This window comes from Lolium rigidum, chromosome 6 (genome assembly GCF_022539505.1).
Source record: "Lolium rigidum isolate FL_2022 chromosome 6, APGP_CSIRO_Lrig_0.1, whole genome shotgun sequence".
Lineage (NCBI taxonomy): Eukaryota > Viridiplantae > Streptophyta > Magnoliopsida > Poales > Poaceae > Lolium > Lolium rigidum.
Window position 1 is genome coordinate 333,837,605 of NC_061513.1, and position 17,055 is coordinate 333,854,659.

A 17,055-nucleotide genomic window follows, 5' to 3' on the forward strand; every position below is an offset into this window, starting at 1 on the left:
CCCTCCTCTTGCGTGAAGAACCCCGGGCTCGCGGCGGCGGCGGCCATGAAGAACCTCGGGCTCGCAGCGGCGGCCATGGATCCGGAGGTGATCATCTCGTGGATCTCATCTTCGTTCGGCGCCGCCATCGCACCGAACGGGAGCGGCCCTCGTCGCATGGCCGGCGAGGTTCCCTCGAACTGGTCGCCGCTGCCGACGTCAAGCTCGGGCGGCGACGGCGTGAACCTGGACGGTTGGACGTAGGCGCCCTCTTGGAACATGGCAGGCGGCGACGGCGAGTACATCGAAGGGGAGAAGGACGACGGGGAACTGGTTGTACCTTGCGCCGGCCATTGGCCGGGGAACATGGCGCCGCCGCCGCCGCTCATGGCCATGCTGATCTTCCTCGCTTGTTCGTCCTGGGCCGCCGCCGCCGACCTCTTGGCGGCGGCTTTTTTCACCCTCTCCGCCCTGCCGCTTGTTTCCACCTCGCGTCGTTTCTCGTCCGCCGCCCACTCTGCGTTCGTCATGCCCAGCGGCCGCTCCTTCTTCGCCCGCGGCTTCCTCGTCGTCGCCTTCGGCGGCATTGTGGTGGACGAGAAGACGCCGCCAGGAACTGAAACTGGAAGACGAGGAGGAGAATGGACAAATTCGGCGGGAGAGAATGGGGATATGCAAGCAAATTGGAGGGAATGGGGATATGCAAGCAAATTGGAGGGAAAATCGACAGGATTTGGTTTTCCTGTCGCCGACTACGCGGGTCCACACGCCAAAATCTTTCGTCCGAAGTCCCCGAGCGCGCCCCGGGGGACCGGGGATGGCGTGGGCTCGTCGGATGGATGAAGGGCCAAATCCGGACGAAAACGAGGAACCGAGGGCGCGACTGGACCGATTTACACCGTCCGGATGAAAAAAAAACGTCGCTCGGGGGTCTCGTCGGGAAGACGAGTGGAGATGCTCTAACCGCTTGGCTCCCGAATGACACGTGGGGTCATAAAGCAACCGAACACACAACAATTACAACGATCGCTAATCCAACGAAGGCTCTGTAACTTTCTCCATCACCTCGCCTTGACGCCCCTGCCGCACCGCTCGTGTTGTTCTACGGTAGAACTTCTACCACCTTGGAGAACCTTCCATCGCCTTCCAGACTCCCCGGTTCTGGCCAGGTATATAAGCCCCGACTCCCCCTCCCCTCGCATCACCACCGAGCAAATCAACAAATCAAAAATCCAACCACTGTCCAAAACAACTTGAGTCTTCACTCTTTAGATCAGCCAGCGAGCGATCGAGAATGGAGGGCAGGGTGTTCGGGCTGGAGAACCCGCTGATGACGGCGCTGCAGCACCTGCTGGACATCCCCGACGGCGAGGCCGGCAACGCCGGCGGCGAGAAGCAGGGCCCAACGCGGGCCTACGTCCGCGATGCGCGCGCCATGGCGGCGACCCCCGCCGACGTGAAGGAGCTCCCCGGCGCGTACGCGTTCGTGGTGGACATGCCGGGGCTCGGGTCCGGCGACATCAAGGTGCAGGTGGAGGACGAGCGGGTGCTGGTGATCTGCGGTGAGCGCCGGAGGGAGGAGAAGGAGGACGCCAAGTACCTGCGCATGGAGCGGCGGATGGGGAAGCTGATGCGCAAGTTCGTGCTGCCCGAGAACGCCGACATGGAGAAGATCTCCGCCGTGTGCCGCGACGGCGTGCTCACCGAGTCACCGTGTCCGTCGAGAAGCTGCCGCCGCCAGAGCCCAAGAAGCCCAAGACCATCCAGGTCCAGGTCGCCTGAGATGGAGAACCAGAGGACTTGCCTGCCCGTCGAATAATAAGAGCTGGTCGAGAGGATGCTTGTCGATGATTAGTGAGCGAGTTTGCTGTGATGAGTGATGTGTTTTCGTTTATCTGCTTGTATGGCGTCTTGGGCCTGGAGGGTGTCGCGTCAGTTTGTGATGGTTTCGTTCATAATCTGTGTGCTAAATGAAACTTTCCAAGTTAAAGTTGGAATTCCGTCACGTACATGAACTTCTCTTAAAATATAGAAATGCAAGAATTGCAAAACCACCATCAGAAACTGGGTTGAAGTTAGTGCATCTCCCAAACGCAAATGCAAATTTCCTAAGGTCCACAACTTCTTCCAAAATACAAATTTTATTGTAAATACTGTTAGTGCATCTCCCAAACGCAATGACGAGCCAAAATGCAAATTTTATTGTAAATACTGTTAATGCATCTCCCAAACGCGCAATGACAGAATACAGTCAAATCCTTTTGTGTTAAGTTAACAGTTTGAAGTAGTGATGCCTGATGACCTCCTCAACATATAGCGATTTTATTTCTATAGTATTTCTGTTCCACTTGTGTGTTCGTGCTCTTCATTTTTACATCAGTATATATTGTTTCCTCCATATACTTTAAATTTTACAGTAGATGTGGTTTTCTTTATCTTTTCCTAATGCTGTATAAAAAAATGAGTTGTACTTTTCTTTGAATTACAGCTACGAGTTTACATAAATCTCGTTGATGCCTCCCTCGTATCTATTTATCTTTTTGTTGGATTGGCATTGATTGACTTCTTACCCTTGCAGAAACAAGAATTGGTGATGAACATGATGCAGCTGATCTTCTGCACCAACCATAGGTTGATTGTCCAGTTAATTATGCTATTGTGATGAACTGTTGAGCTGGTAAGCTTATCTGAACAAACTATAATGCTTTCCTTTTTACTGCCATTTTTCAAGCATCAAATTCCAAGAGAAGAGTGTAAGATGTTCTGTACAGCTCTGGCCACCTCATTGCTTTGATCGCAGGTTGCACCTTGGATATTTTCTCCAGGCCTTGCTTCCTCATCCCTTCCTCAGCAGCTCTCTATTCTCTTCATTATACCTTTAACCACCTGCCTTCCCTTTTATTTGCTGATGTTCTGTCCTATTTCTACTGAATGTGCCCTTTAGTTTGCCTTCCTGTTTTATCTAGCTGCCTTCCGTTTAGTTTATCTCCTCCTTAGTATCCTCCCTGTTCCTTCTGGTAATATGGTTACCTCTCCCTCTTGCTCCTCCAAAGACTCATGGCTTCCCTTTTCTGCATATGTTTAGTGGTATTTTTTAAAACAGAAGGCCGTAGCCCTGCCTTAAATTAATAAGGCCGTTGCCGGCAAGATGATACAAGATGCTGAAAACCAGCTAACAGGAACCGAAAACTACAAGCGAAACAAGAAAAGGAGTGCAACACAGCTTGAGCTCCGAGACCATTGTCCAGTCTTGTGATCCAACTAGAGAGGCGTCGAAGCTGGTGAAGAAGACCGCCATAGAGGGAACCGCACCATCGTCAACCTCCAGAGGCCAAGCAAAGCCCGGGCACCATCCGTTTCCACCTCCAAAGAAAGCTCCCTGCTTTCTCGCCCCGGTTCGGAGGGCACCGTACCTGTCGGAGGTAGATCGCTCTCCCTGAGCACGCATGGATAATGGAAGTTACCGCCATGGAAAACAACTCCGAGCACTCGCCTCGCCGCGCCGTCACCCACGAACATCATAGCCACCCGTAGCAAAAACCACCAAACCAGACCAAGCTGCCAGGAGTAGGTGAAGACGATGCATACCAACCTCCGCCGAGCTCATCCACCCAAACCCACTATCTCAAAACGGCACCTCCAACGAGGGAACGGCACCACCCGAGCGCCGCCACCGTCCAAGCCAAAGCTTTTGATTTTTCACCCGAGATAGATAGGGCAGGGAGGGAGGGGATATCACCTCGATGTCGCCTTCAGGAAGGAGAACGGCGCCATCAGCGTCGTCGATGTCGCGGCCGCCACCGTCAGCCAAGGGTTTCCCCCGGTCCAGAGCCCACATCCGACCACACCCCGCAGCCACCGGAGGCAATCCGGGGCCGGGGAGGTGCGACGAGCACCGCAGTAGAGGGAGCCACCATCTTCAGATCTGGTACCAGAGGCCCATCGGGGCGACCTCCACACCACGCCCACACCCGCCGCCCCCTTCACCGCCCGCGCGGCCGAAGGAAGAGGACCGCAGCATCGGCACCGGCCGCCCGCCGTCAGGCCGGCGGTGCCCCACCTAGCGCAAAGGGCCGCTGCCCTGGAGTCCTGGCCCCAGCCTGGTCGACGGAGGCCAACAAGCCCCGGCCACCACCTCCTAGTGCCGGCAAGGCCACGCCGGAGAGGGGAACGAGGGGAATCTGCCGACCTCGCCCAGCGGCGGAGGCCACCCCCGCGCGGCCGTCGTCCTCCCTACAGCAGCGCACGGGGGGGGGGCGGAGGAGAGATCCCCGCCACCCCCATCACCGGCGTCGCACGGCCTTGCCGGCGGCCGCCTCCGGGGGCGACGAGGGGAGAGGAGGGGGAGGGGGGAGGCGGCGGTGGGTTTAGGGTTTCCCCCCCCGGTCGCCTGGAGGGGCGACGCGAGGGAGATGAAAATGTTACTTGTTTAGTGGTAATGAAACAAATCCTCTTTAATGTTCTTCATGACGTTCTTTTGTCAGTAGTTGATAACTGACAATGCATGAGCATTTGTTTTATAGATACTCTATTTAAACATTATAATTATGCCATTTTAATTTGATGGTTGGTTTCGATCATTATGGTACACAGTGAACTGATGATTGTCACAATACTCAAAGAGCACGCTTACATTAAATTACATATTACTTTTTGATTGCAGTTATTGCAGTTTTCCTTGATGATTATTCTAGTGTTAGGCAGTTTGTTTAAATATTTTCTTGGCATACATCTCAGTTTCTGTGTAATTTGCATATGTAATTGGCAATTATCCACTAACATGATTTGTCTGGTTCAAACTATATGTAGCTATATCTTGCGGGCAGTCTATTTTCTCCATTTTTTGGTCACTTTAGATGTTTAACACTTTATTAAACACATGACCGAAATGGCATGACTAGATTCACAATAAATAATGCTTGCATCACTAGTTGCATTTCCTACTAACATATAATAATTACCTTTAAAACTAGTGGTCAACCTGTTGTTTTCATGCTGTGGAGAGAAAAAAAAGTAGCATCTATTTTGGCCTGAAGGAAGTGTGTCAATTAAAAATATGATGCACAATCCCTTAGTTGAGGCTTCTAACGACATGAGTTCAATTAAATTTGATTTGTTAGCGACCAACTAGCTCATACATTCCTAAAAAGTATGCCTATAAAGCTAGAAACCACATGGATCTGCTTCGCTACTCCATGAGCCCTTTTATGTTCATGATAACAAGGAATATTTCAGACGGAAATGCACTTTTGATCCCATGTGCGTATGCTCCCTTTATCCAAAAAATAAATTTAAAAATATTTAAAAAATCAAAGAAAAAATTTAGCCCGGATATCCCCACTTCCTATGTCAAATGCACTTTCGATCTCATGTGCATATGCTCCCTTTATCCAAAAAAACGAATTTCGAAATGTTAACAAAAATCAAAGAAAAAAGTTAGCCCGTATATCTCCACATCCTATGTCCTCTCTTACATTTCCATAGTAAAATGATATTTTTGTGGCCTATGCAAAAAAAAAAGATAAGCAAATGCCTCGCAAAAAGCTTTATTTTAGCATCGAATTTTGTCATTTTTGTACAAGCCACATAACAATTCACTTTGTCCTGAAACTACTTTGTGAACACATAAGATGTGAAGATGTATTCGCAACATTTTATTTTTTGAATTTTTTTTATTATGTTTAAAATGTATTTTAAATAAAGGGAGCATATGCACCCAGGAGCAAAAGCACCATGTCCTATTTCAAAATATTTTATAAGCTATGATGTTCAGTATTTCCCTCTAATGGAGCCTTCTGAACCACTAATCTTTTAGTTTTTATGGAGACTAGAATCCCACATGTAGCAAAATATTCCCTCCGATCCAAATTAATTGACTCAATTTTATCTAGACACATGTATCTAGACACTAAAACGGGTCTAGATACAAGTGTATCTCTAACAATATAGTACTTAAGAATCGCTAACAATAGAGTTGAAGGTGTAGAGTAAATTTTGTAAATTAACTGTTATCTTGTATTGCAGTTCTACGTTTCTAATGTTGGGTTTGTCCAACAATTCGGTTTTGGAGCTCTTGGCACAAAGTATTGAAGTTAAATGTTTACTATCTGAGTCTTTCCAAATTGTAAGATGTTACTTCAACAACTTCTGTAATAAAATCGAACAAATTGGTTTGACTGATGATATTTGATGCTCTGCAGGTATCTAGGATTACATTTTAGTGGCACAAGATGTAGAAATGTGTCTAGGATACATTCCGGTGGCACAAGATGCAAAAATGTGTTGTGGCTTGTAAGAATTAACCGCTTAATTTCCTAACTTACCATCTATTATATAATATATGTACACAATTAGCCAACTGGCATGGAAGACCGACTTGCTTGGATTATTGATTAGTGTCCGCGGCCCTGTCAGTTTATCTTCTTGGGTTCATTTGCATGCCAAAAAAAATCCTTCTTGGGTTCATTTGCTCTATGCCTTCCAAACAATCATCCTAAGTGTTGAGATTAAGCTTTAAAGTATCTGCATATATTTTGTACCATGATGTTCCCTACTCCCTTTTTCTGTTTCCTGCATGCGTTGCTAAGAGATAGCATTGCTGTTGAATTTGTATCCTGATCATGCCTGGATCCCTTTTGGGTGCCTCATAGCAGCGAGTGGTTGCCACCAATCTGGTCTGGATTCTAGTTCGATCTTGGTTGTACGCTGCTGTCAGCTGCAGGGAGACCTACGTGCTCCTTCTGGAGTTTTGGTTGCTGCCAGTCTGGTTTGCATTCTAGGACGTGTTTGGTTCGTAGTAATGTGTTCTGTTAAATCTCGCCGTAATCTGATACCACGGTATTGGATACCAGTCTAGTTTGATCTTGGTTGTGGCAACAAGCTTAAGATAATTGCAGGTACAGATTGAGAAATATATGTGCATATAATCTTGAGTACTCATGTTAACGCTCAGCACAATTCCATGGGTAAACTGCGTCGATTTGGAAAACAATAGCACCCTGCAGAGATAAAATATATGGCAGAGATCAATTTGTTGGTAAAACAATTTGCCAAACAATCATGGCTAGTACTCAAAATAACAACAATGTGCAGAAGTATTTTTGAGGCCAATACAATGCTCCACACTCTTCGTGTATAATAAAGCATGACCAAAATTTTATTATATGTTCCATGTTAATATCTCCAATGTCCCTTGCTCTTTATAAAAATAATGTGAATTTGTAAGCCGACAAGCAAAAATGACAGAAACAAAGTCACAGATATTTACAGGTTGCATGATTCAAATCTCAGAGCTATCATCAGTGAGCCTGTGCCGACTTCCCTGTGCTGCGCCCTCTGAATCCAACGACGCTCAGCTTACTTCCCACCTTATTCAGAGCATCCTCTTTCCGGCCCTCGGGCTTCCCTCTGCTGCTCTTCCCGACCTTCACGCCGCCCTTGCTAACAGCTCTCACCGGCTTAGCCTTCCTGGCCTCTGCCGGTCTGGGCTTCGGCGGGTTCTTAGCCGGCGAGTGCTTTCTGGACGAAGAAGGCTGGCTGTTGGTTGACGAGCGCTTTCTGGTAGAAGTTGTGTCCTTGATGGCAACCTTTGGTGCCCTTCTCGACAGTGTCACTCCCCTTTTACTCTTCAGATTAGCAACCCTTGGAGACTCTGAATTCCTTGCCAACCTTGGGGTCCTTCCTTTGGTGCTTGGAGTTTGAGGGTTGGCAGAATCTCTCCTTACGTTGCTACTTGTGATTGATTCTAGGCTCTCGTTTTTCTTCATGGCGTCTTCGATCCTTGCCGCTAAAGGCACATCTTTCTTAGCTACAAGGCTTGTAACTTTCCCTGCATTAGAGAAGTACTGACAATACGTGAGTATCAGCATGAAAGGTCGAAACATGTGGTACCTGCTTCTTTATGCAAAAAACTAATCAGTCATCACAACTATAGCTGGCAAATCAGTCAGATGGCAGAGATATCATAGTAATGTTTGATCATCTCTCTACAGAAAAAATACCGCTGGTTTACATGTTACATTTCAATTCCAAGTTCCTTGCTGTCGATATCTTTTGGTCTAGACTCGCAAAACATGATCAGATTCTCTTAGTATTTAGATGACTAACACAATATAGTACTGCAAGTAAATTGAAATAAAAATTTAAGAATTCTCAGCAGACACATGCAACCTCTATACTATTGATATGCACGTGAAGATCAGATTGTAGTGTATGCATTAATGGTGTGTAACATACGATCAAGGTGATAACAGAAAATGCTATATGCCCAGTTACATCTAGCAAGTGATCATACCTTTGGCTCCCATTCGTGCCGTTCTTCCCGTTCTATGGAGATAATCAATCTACAACGGATTTTTTTACTGGAGTAAGAACCCTTGAGGATAAATTTATTCCGAACATATATTACGAGAAGATGCAACTAACACATACAGAGTTTTTGGGGAAGTCGAACATGATGACATGGTCCACCTCCAAGTCTAGGCCTCTAGCTGCCAGATCAGTGCAGACCAATGTTGGGCAATCCCCCTCTTCATTCCGGAACTTCTTCAGGTTCTCAACTCTACAGGTAGTTACAACTAGAGCATTCAGCAAAATCTAAGTAATTATTTACAACTAGAAGCACTCAGCATAATTCAAGTTTTTTTTCTATTTTTATTTTTTTGTAGAAAAATCAGTAAATGGTTATTAGCTCCATAATCAAACTACAACAAGATAGTCATGTTTTGCGAGTCTAGACCAAAAGATATCGACAGCAAGGAACTTGGAATTGAAATGTAACATGTAAACCAGCGGTATTTTTTCTGTAGAGAGATGATCAAACATTACTATGATATCTCTGCCATCTGACTGATTTGCCAGCTATAGTTGTGATGACTGATTAGCTCCATAATCAAACTACAACAAGCAGCCACTTAACACCGGCAAAGGTAATCATTAGTCATTAGTCCACCAAACAAAAGTAACATTTGGTAACTTCTATACTACTGCCTCCATACATACATACACCAATGGCTTTATTACATAGAAACTTGTTGGATTAGACCAGATTTGTCTTCTTACTAGCTACAGAAATGAAGATGGCGATAGTGTGTAAATCCCATCATCAAGAGCTTCTAAGTTCACTCTAATTTTGTGCTTCTATGGTGTAAATGTGGTGATGTAGTACTGAAAAAAAAAACAGCATAAAGCATGACAGGCATAACTAGGTAGTCAGGCCAGTGACTACTAGGATGTTGAGATGTCCAACAAATAATCATAGCCACTGGACCACCTTTTATGGTGAAAAACAAAACAGGGAGCTGGGACAGTTGCTGGATTACAGTACAGCTGTCCCCTCACTTTGTTCAAAATTATATCTTATAGCAAGAACATGTTAGGTAACTGACAGACCTCTCCTCAGCAGGAACCTCTCCATGGTAATTCACAGTAGATATCTGATTCTCAGTTAGAAAATGGTCCACTGCACGACTTGAATTCATAGTGTTGCAGAAAACCATAACTTTGTTTCCCTTTGCTAAGCTTGGCACAAGAACCTACAAGAACAAAATCCCTCAGTATCCCGTGCATTTGGCATAGTGGAAAACAAGGAGCTGCCATCAATTGTACACTACTGATAGTGTAGCTAAACTTTTAACAATCAAAAATTGGACGAAGTGAAGAAACAAGACCTGCTAGATAATTTTTTAAAAATGCATATTGCAGGTATGTTTATCTTACTCTTGTTTTGTCTATGTCCTCTGTGCCTTGTGACCATTATACCAAATGTAAAAAACCATTCATGCCATTACAAAGTCGATTTATGTTTGCGTGAAGAAGTTACTGTTATGGGCTTTATTTATGAGGAATGAAGCGCAAATTCTTTTGTGTTTTCTCAAAAAGAAAGAGAATTGAGTTTGTCGTGAAAGATGTGCTCATGAGGATGAGGATGGCGCTTACGAGAGAGAGAGTGCGTCAAAGAGAAGGAATAATCCTTCTAATTCCTCACTTGATTCAACAGATTAACTCATATGAGTTTACGTAGTATCCAACTTGTCTTATCTCTAGGATCCTTAACTGAGTACATCTTGTATAGATAAATCTTATATCTAGGATTGTTAACACAGTACAACTTGTTTATTCGAAAAGGGTTGACCCTGATTTGTCCCAGGGACTGCCAAGCATACACCATTGGCTTGGCTAGACTAACCAAGCTTAATGGCGGGACTGGATTGCCCATAACTAAGAACCTTGCCCGTGAGCCTGGTACCCTGACTCCCTAGGCATAAAAGAATCATGTATCCATACTGCCAAGTTCAGGCCACAGGTCCAAGAAGCCAAGGGCTTTATTTAACAGAAGAAGTATCACCAGAGAGATCAAACTCCCCAGACACAGTATTGCCTGTAGTACTTTGATTCATGAGTGTCATCTACTAATAATGAGTTGTGCTTTCTTGCGCATGAGGCTAGTGAATTGTTAAGTATTAACCCCATTAATGTGTATACGAAAATATGGAGAATTTAATGGACATCACTCCAGTTTGAAGTTAGCTTGCACTGATACACGCTTGTACAGGAAGGGGAACAGAGTTAAATAAACCTGCATGAGAGCCTCAAGTTTGTTCTCTGAACCAGAAAGTTTCATGAAGTCATGTCGTGCAGTTGCAATTCTCTTTTGAAAGGTTGATGTCCGCAAATGAACAATGCCTTCGAATTCCTCATCAATCAGCTTTTGCACTCCCTGCAGCAGAAGAGCAGACACTAAATAATATTAGAAGTTCACAAAACAAGGACAGAAAAAATACCAAGGCAGCATCTGTACAAGGCAATCTGAAAGAGGGAAAAGGTGGTCCTTGACAGAAAAAAGAAGGAAAAGTTTGTTTTCTAACACTTGCTGCAATATTTTTTTAAGGTAACTACAATAGCATAGCATAAATATTATGCTACATAGGATTCTCTGGATGTCTGGTTAGATTAAAACCTTAGTCATGGTAGCGGACACTAATACGGTTTGGAAACCTTGATCGCCAGGCTTTGAAGCACGATTCTTCAAAGGAGCAAGAAACTTCCGTAAGTCTTCTCCAAAGCCTTGATCAAACATTGTATCTGCCTCATCTAGAATCTGCAATGCAGATAAATTAACTCATTCCACATGAGAATTCAGGCCAGCAGAAATGTTTTGCAGGATAGTAATATTGTACATAATTCGGGAACATACCAGATACTTAATGTCACCGTAAACGATATTACCCTCCTTTATATGATCAAGGATCCTCCCAGGTGTTCCCACGACCATGTCAACAGGCATGTTCAAAGAATCTTCCTGTGGTTTTAGACGAGTGCCTCCACTAACCATCGTTGAACGAAAACGTGCATGATGACTTATGGATTTTGCAACACGAAAGACCTGTCATTTGAGAGCATCATGTGAGCAACAGGCAACTATCCAGATATCAATCATGATTCCGTTTTTTAAAAGTACTGCTAACCTGCTCAGTCAACTCCCTTGTTGGACACAAGACCACTGCTCTCGGTCGCCTTGGTTTCATTGACATACCCAATGTTGCTTCATCATGACGCAGTAACTACAAAAATCAAAGAACAACCATGGTTACTTAACCTTCTGGTTATGAATTAGAAGGCATGTCATACTTCACAGACCAATAATAACTAATACTTCCAGAATGTACTCAGTAAAAATTTTGGTATACAAGTGCGCCAAGGAGAAGGCAACCAATGGATGTTACTCGGTGTTTGGGGTCGTCAGTATCATCAGGATGTATTATGTTGTGGCGGTTGTTTGTTGGGGTGATTTCATTAGTTCGCGGTCTCCCGGTTAGTCGATGGCTGCATTTAGGTGATGTTGATGTTCGTGTGGCAACAGGTCACGCTAGTTGAGTGCTGGGCAAGAAGGTTAACTTCTGTGAATGGGTACAGTGGGTATAATGGCCTTAGGGCCTGTACGGTGACCCTGGACCCAAGAGGCATGACGGACCCATTTAAGGCAGCCACGGCTCAAGGGCAGGGAGGATAAGGGGATGAGACTTGATTGATATTATTCTTGCTTGATTTATTCAATGATATGGCAAGACATTATATAGCCTGTGTTACAACCTAACTTAGGAGATAAGTAAGGATAAATAAATTGAAAACAAATCATACCTTTACCTTTAATCAAACAGAAAATAAATAAATAAGGATAATGGGTATCTGAACCACTATTGCAAGTCGCAGCCACTTGTGAGCTTGGTACTAGCTTCGGGATTTTCTGCCAAGGAATTCTACCATGCTTGGGTGGTACCATGAGGTACCTCCTCACCTAAAAATAGTATTTCCTTATATCTACCGTTTGATTGAACCAGGGGCAAAATAGATCATCAGGTTAATTGTACTAGAAATTATTCCTTGATATCTCTCCCTCACGTTGCACAACTGTATGTGGAGGCGGCGCCCATGGTAGCAGCGTCGAGTAAACTCGGCGGCACGCAAAGCATCTTGGAGGAGGAATCTTAATAAAACCAAACAATCATGTTTACAGTATGCACCAGCACAAAATGGACGTGCCTTAGTATGCACCATCTTGGAGGCTTGGCAGCGCCATGAAAGGCAGCCCACCTTACAACCTAACTTAGGAGATGAGTAAGGATAAATAACTTGAAAAGTAATCATGCCTTTAATTAAAATGAAACTAACTAAATAAGGATAATGGGGATCTGAACCGCTACTGCAAGTCGCAGCCCCTTGTGGCCTTCGTACTGCAGTGGGGATTATCTTGCCTCACAAGACAAAACGAAACACTTGTTTCCCCTGATTGGACTCTACCATCAACTTTTTTCAATGAAAATGGAGCCAGGGCGGATCTATAGCCATTTTCTTCAGCGAGATGATATGGGCTAGTAGATATCCACCGGGGTTAGTTTGCAGTTTATATTTTCTTTGAACCCCTACCATTTTCCTACAAATCATTGATTGAATATTTCTCCAGATCTTTTTTCGTTTTATCTAAACTTGATCAGAATAATTTGCAAGTTTTAGCTTGAACCGTATATCTCATCAAGTAAAAATTCTTAAATAGCGCATGTCCTTTTACCTTCAGACTTGTCAGTTAATTATTATTGTTTGCTCCCCTCTCAAATGCTAATCAAACGCTAAACTGCATCACTCTTGCAGTGGTCATTATATGAAGACCCATTAAACTGGCCGTCCCTGTAATTTGGACGATGATGCCCGCCACTGCCTAGAAATGGGCCTCTCAGCCATATGTTACAATACATGGTTGAGCTACTAAATCATGAGACGGTTGGCATGTTGTACGAATTGTTCTGCGCTCGCATGGGACAGAATGTACCGAGTTTTCAGCAGACATATGCTGCAAATTAGTAGAGCTGTATCAGTTGAGGTCTTGAGGTACCTGAACGAGAGGGAGCAGGTAGGCGAGCGTCTTCCCGGAGCCGGTGTGGGAGCCGAGCACGACGCTGGTGCCGTCGAGGATGGCGGGCACGGCGAGGCACTGGATCTCGGTGGGCTTGGAGATGCCGGCCTCCCGCATCGCGGCGAGCACCTGGTCCTCGAGCCCGAGCTCCCCGAAGGTCTCCACCTCGACGCTCCTCTGCTGCGGCGGCTGGTGCGGGCCCCTGGCCCTGTCCCGGAGCGGCTTCGGGGGGGCGGGCGAGGAGTCCTTGAGGTGGCGGAGGCGGAGGCGCTCGAGGAGGAGCTCGTGGCGGGGCGGGGCCGCGGGGGCGGGGGAGGGGGAGGAGGACGGGGGGGCGGCGGTGGAGAGGGCGGCGCGGAGGACGCGGAGGCGGAGTGGGGAGGGGCGGTGGAGGTGGAGGCAGCGGCCGGCGGCGGCCATCGCCATGGCTGTGGGGGCTCCTGGGGAGGGTTTAGATTGGAGGGGTTTTGTTTGGGAGAGGAGTGGAAGGGTGAGGGGAAAGGGAGCGCGGCGGATAAGAGAAGAGGGCCAGTGCGAAGTGAAGCAGCGGTGCGGTGGGCCGGCCGGCTGGGTTGCTGACAACGGAGGAAGGATATGCCGCTGCCTGAACGCTTCGATCTCACTCTCACGCATCTCAAATTCGTACTTTCTTGTTGGAAAATGATCTGATTCCCCCGGGGGATCGCGTCCTCCCAACCACCGCACGCAGCGCAGGACGCGTGTCCTATGGACCCCACCTTATCGCTTCCCAGTCGATCGTCTTTCTTCCCCACGAGCCACGATCCGCGAGACGCGAGGAGCGCTGCCCCAACCCCCAACTCCATGGGCGACCTTGCCCGAGGCGCCGTGCTTGCGCCGGACGCCGGTGCCTCTCCCCATCGCCGGTCGCCCAACCATCGCACACCTCATCGCCGGTCCCCATGGATACCATGGCCGCACTCCCTAGATCTCGCCGCCGCGCTACCATATGCTCCCACCGTCATATACCGCCGCCGGATCGTCGGATTATACACGTCGCCGGCCCGGCTCCAAGCTCGCGCGTGCCGGCCCGGCTCGTCGGACGCCGCCTCCCCGACCTTCTCCTCCAGACAGCTGCTCTGCGCTCGTCGCCGGCCGCCTCCCGCAGCTCCCGCTCCCTCCTAAGGCTCCACGCGCGTGCCGCCGTGCTTCACTTGCCCGCGCGCGCCGCCGCCTTCCCCGACCAAATCCTACTCGCACCGCCGCCTCCCCCACGCGCGGTCGTCGGTTCCCCCGACTCCCGGCATGTGCAGCCCTCGCGGGTCGACCTCGCCCAAGGTTCCGGACATGGCCGGTGCCGCAAGGCGAGGCGGGGGCTTGCTACAAGGGCGGCCGGGCTTTGCTACAACAGCCGGCCTGCCTTGCTACCGGTGGTGGGCGGAGCCGCCGAGAGCGGCGGGAGGCACCGGGTACAAGGGAGGGATGTGCTACTAGTGGTTGTCACTAGTGCTACCGGCCCAAGGCGTCGATGCTACATGTGGTCGCCGCCGATGCTACCGACGTCGATGCTACATGTCTAGATGAACGGAGTTGCCGCAATCTCGGACGGTGCTATTGTCGGCTGCAGGCGAGGTCTTAGTTGATGTCTTAGAAGATTTGCAATATATGAATAAAAAAATTTGCTACAATTTATTTGCGGTTTTGCTACATCTGCGTAATATGTTTGCTACGGGTCTCCGACGAGGTCTCCGGCGAGATTCCGGCGAGCTCGGACTTTTTCTTTTATTTCATGGATGAACCGTTTTTTGCTACAATGTAGCAAAAGCGGGTTATTTTTTTGCTGCCGGGAGGTGTTTTTTTGCTACATTCAGTAAAACCAGATCTGACCGTCCAAGATGGCTGATCCGACGGCTGGCGACCCGGGGGCTGGGAAATCAGATCCCCCGGGGGACGCCCAGCAGTTTCCTTTCTTGTTTTGCTCTATCAGGTTGTCCCGGTTTTCCTTCGGGAAAAGAGATAATTGCACCATTTGTACAGAATCAGCATGTGCAGATTTATATACCGACCTAGGTCGTCCTTCAGGCGATCTAGGGTTTCGTGATCTTGCCGGCGGAGATCGCTCCGGTGGAAGGGCACACCAAGTGGCTAGAGGATCAGAACAGAGTGAATGTTCAAGTAGATGTGGAAAATGAGGACTATGATGATCCATCAATGTTGGAGCACATAGTTCCCCAAAACCCTGATCCCGCAAGTGATCCAATGCATAACCAGCAAACCATGGTCTACAATATTGGACAAGAGGTGACACTAATATAACATTGTCTATAATATTTTTGCAGTACTTATCTAACCTGAAAATTCATATACATCGTATCTATGCAGGAAAGAGCTCATTTACCACTGCCAAGGGTTCAAGGTCTTTTTCCTGATTAGAGCACCTTTGTGGCTGCAACTAGAGAGTCTCTTCCATCAGCAAGAGTCACAACTGCACAGAAAAGAGCAAGCACAAGTACATCAGCAGACAAGGGTAGACGAAGAGGAAGAGGAAAGGGCAAGAAGAAGGGAACACCTGATGCTAGAAGCACAGATGCTAGTACATCACAGCCTACAAGAGAAAGGGGAAGAGGATCTTCCAAGAGAAGGGCCTGCACATATGCTCCATTACAACCTGCATCAGGAAGAAATAGGGCGAACACATACAAACACTGGGTCTGGATCAGCACATTGGCTGTTGTTTGGTGATGAACAAGATGGAGCAAGGCAGTCTAACATTCTTGATCTAAATGGGTCCTGGAGGAAATCCAAATAAGTCAAAATGCACATGCAATGTAGATGCCTCTGCAATGTCCAATGTTTAGTTCATGAGTGAACTATGTTGCTTCTTGTCCTCTATGTTTTAGTTAAAATCTGAACTTATTCAGTCGTTTAATGTACTGAGATATTTCATACTATTTTCATTACTTGCAAAATTACAACACTGGAATATTTGACAAAGACAGTAACTTTATTTTATAAATTCAAAAGAGTACACTAACATTGACATAAGCTCATGATATAATAACCCTAGTGATCAAACAAACCTACACAAGCATAGACCAGTACACAAGCACAAACGACATTAACTACCCTAAGTTCCTTGCTATCTCTATTTCTCATCTCCAACAAGTGCTTTTTCACCAAGTTTTGATTCTCCGCCTTTAATTTCCTAATCTCTTGCTCCAGTTCAGCAATCCTCCTCACCACCAACGTGTTGTCATCAACCAATATTAGCTTCTATGATTCTGAGAACTGAGCAAAGAAGAGTGTAGTTCAGTTAACTGAATTTTGCAGCGAGAAACAAATGTTAATGTTCAGTTAAGCAAACAAGATGCAGAGCACATACCTTTGGTCTTTGGAGCACCAGCACCGCCGTCGACCATCCATCGGCCTCCTTCTAGTAGTACTCACTCGTAACTGTAGCCCAGGCATTGCCATCCTTCAAGATGACACCATCTGTCAGCCCTGGTTCGACCTTCCCGGTGCTGCCGGGGACAGCTGAGGCAGCAGCGGCGCGCCCACCTGCGCCTGGAGGATGCGCACGTGATCCTTCATGCTCACGTTGGGATCCAGAACTAGCCGCCAGCCGATTAGCTCCGCCGTTGCTGCTCTCTCCTCCTCCGACGCCAGAATGCAATAAAGAACCATGGCCTTGTTGTACAGCTTCTCGTGGC

At 47.1% G+C, this 17,055-nt stretch overlaps 1 protein-coding gene, 1 long non-coding RNA gene and 1 pseudogene across 4 annotated transcripts; 2 read left to right on the top strand and 1 right to left on the bottom strand.

The window, feature by feature from the left end:
* The first annotated feature begins 1,273 nt into the window (after positions 1-1,273).
* Positions 1,274-1,843, top strand: LOC124667458 (annotated as a pseudogene).
* Positions 1,844-1,949: 106 nt separating this feature from the next.
* Positions 1,950-6,447, top strand: LOC124665638. Of its 3 annotated transcripts, none has more exons than XR_006990641.1 (3): positions 1,950-3,066; positions 6,004-6,103; positions 6,180-6,447. It is a non-coding gene; the product is annotated as an uncharacterized LOC124665638 (long non-coding RNA). The 3 variants fall into 3 exon arrangements; XR_006990640.1 differs by having other exon boundaries at positions 1,950-2,656; XR_006990639.1 differs by lacking the exon at positions 1,950-3,066 and having other exon boundaries at positions 4,922-6,103.
* A 665-nt stretch (positions 6,448-7,112) lies between these two features.
* On the bottom strand, positions 7,113-13,559 carry LOC124661718 (DEAD-box ATP-dependent RNA helicase 39-like; the record flags this gene model as incomplete). Its single annotated transcript, XM_047199600.1, is given in 9 exon segments — positions 7,113-7,807; positions 8,273-8,321; positions 8,410-8,539; positions 9,370-9,512; positions 10,556-10,696; positions 10,937-11,077; positions 11,174-11,362; positions 11,445-11,540; positions 13,367-13,559. Coding segments are annotated over 9 exon segments (1,557 nt in total). The 3' UTR covers positions 7,113-7,277.
* Positions 13,560-17,055: the final 3,496 nt, after the last annotated feature.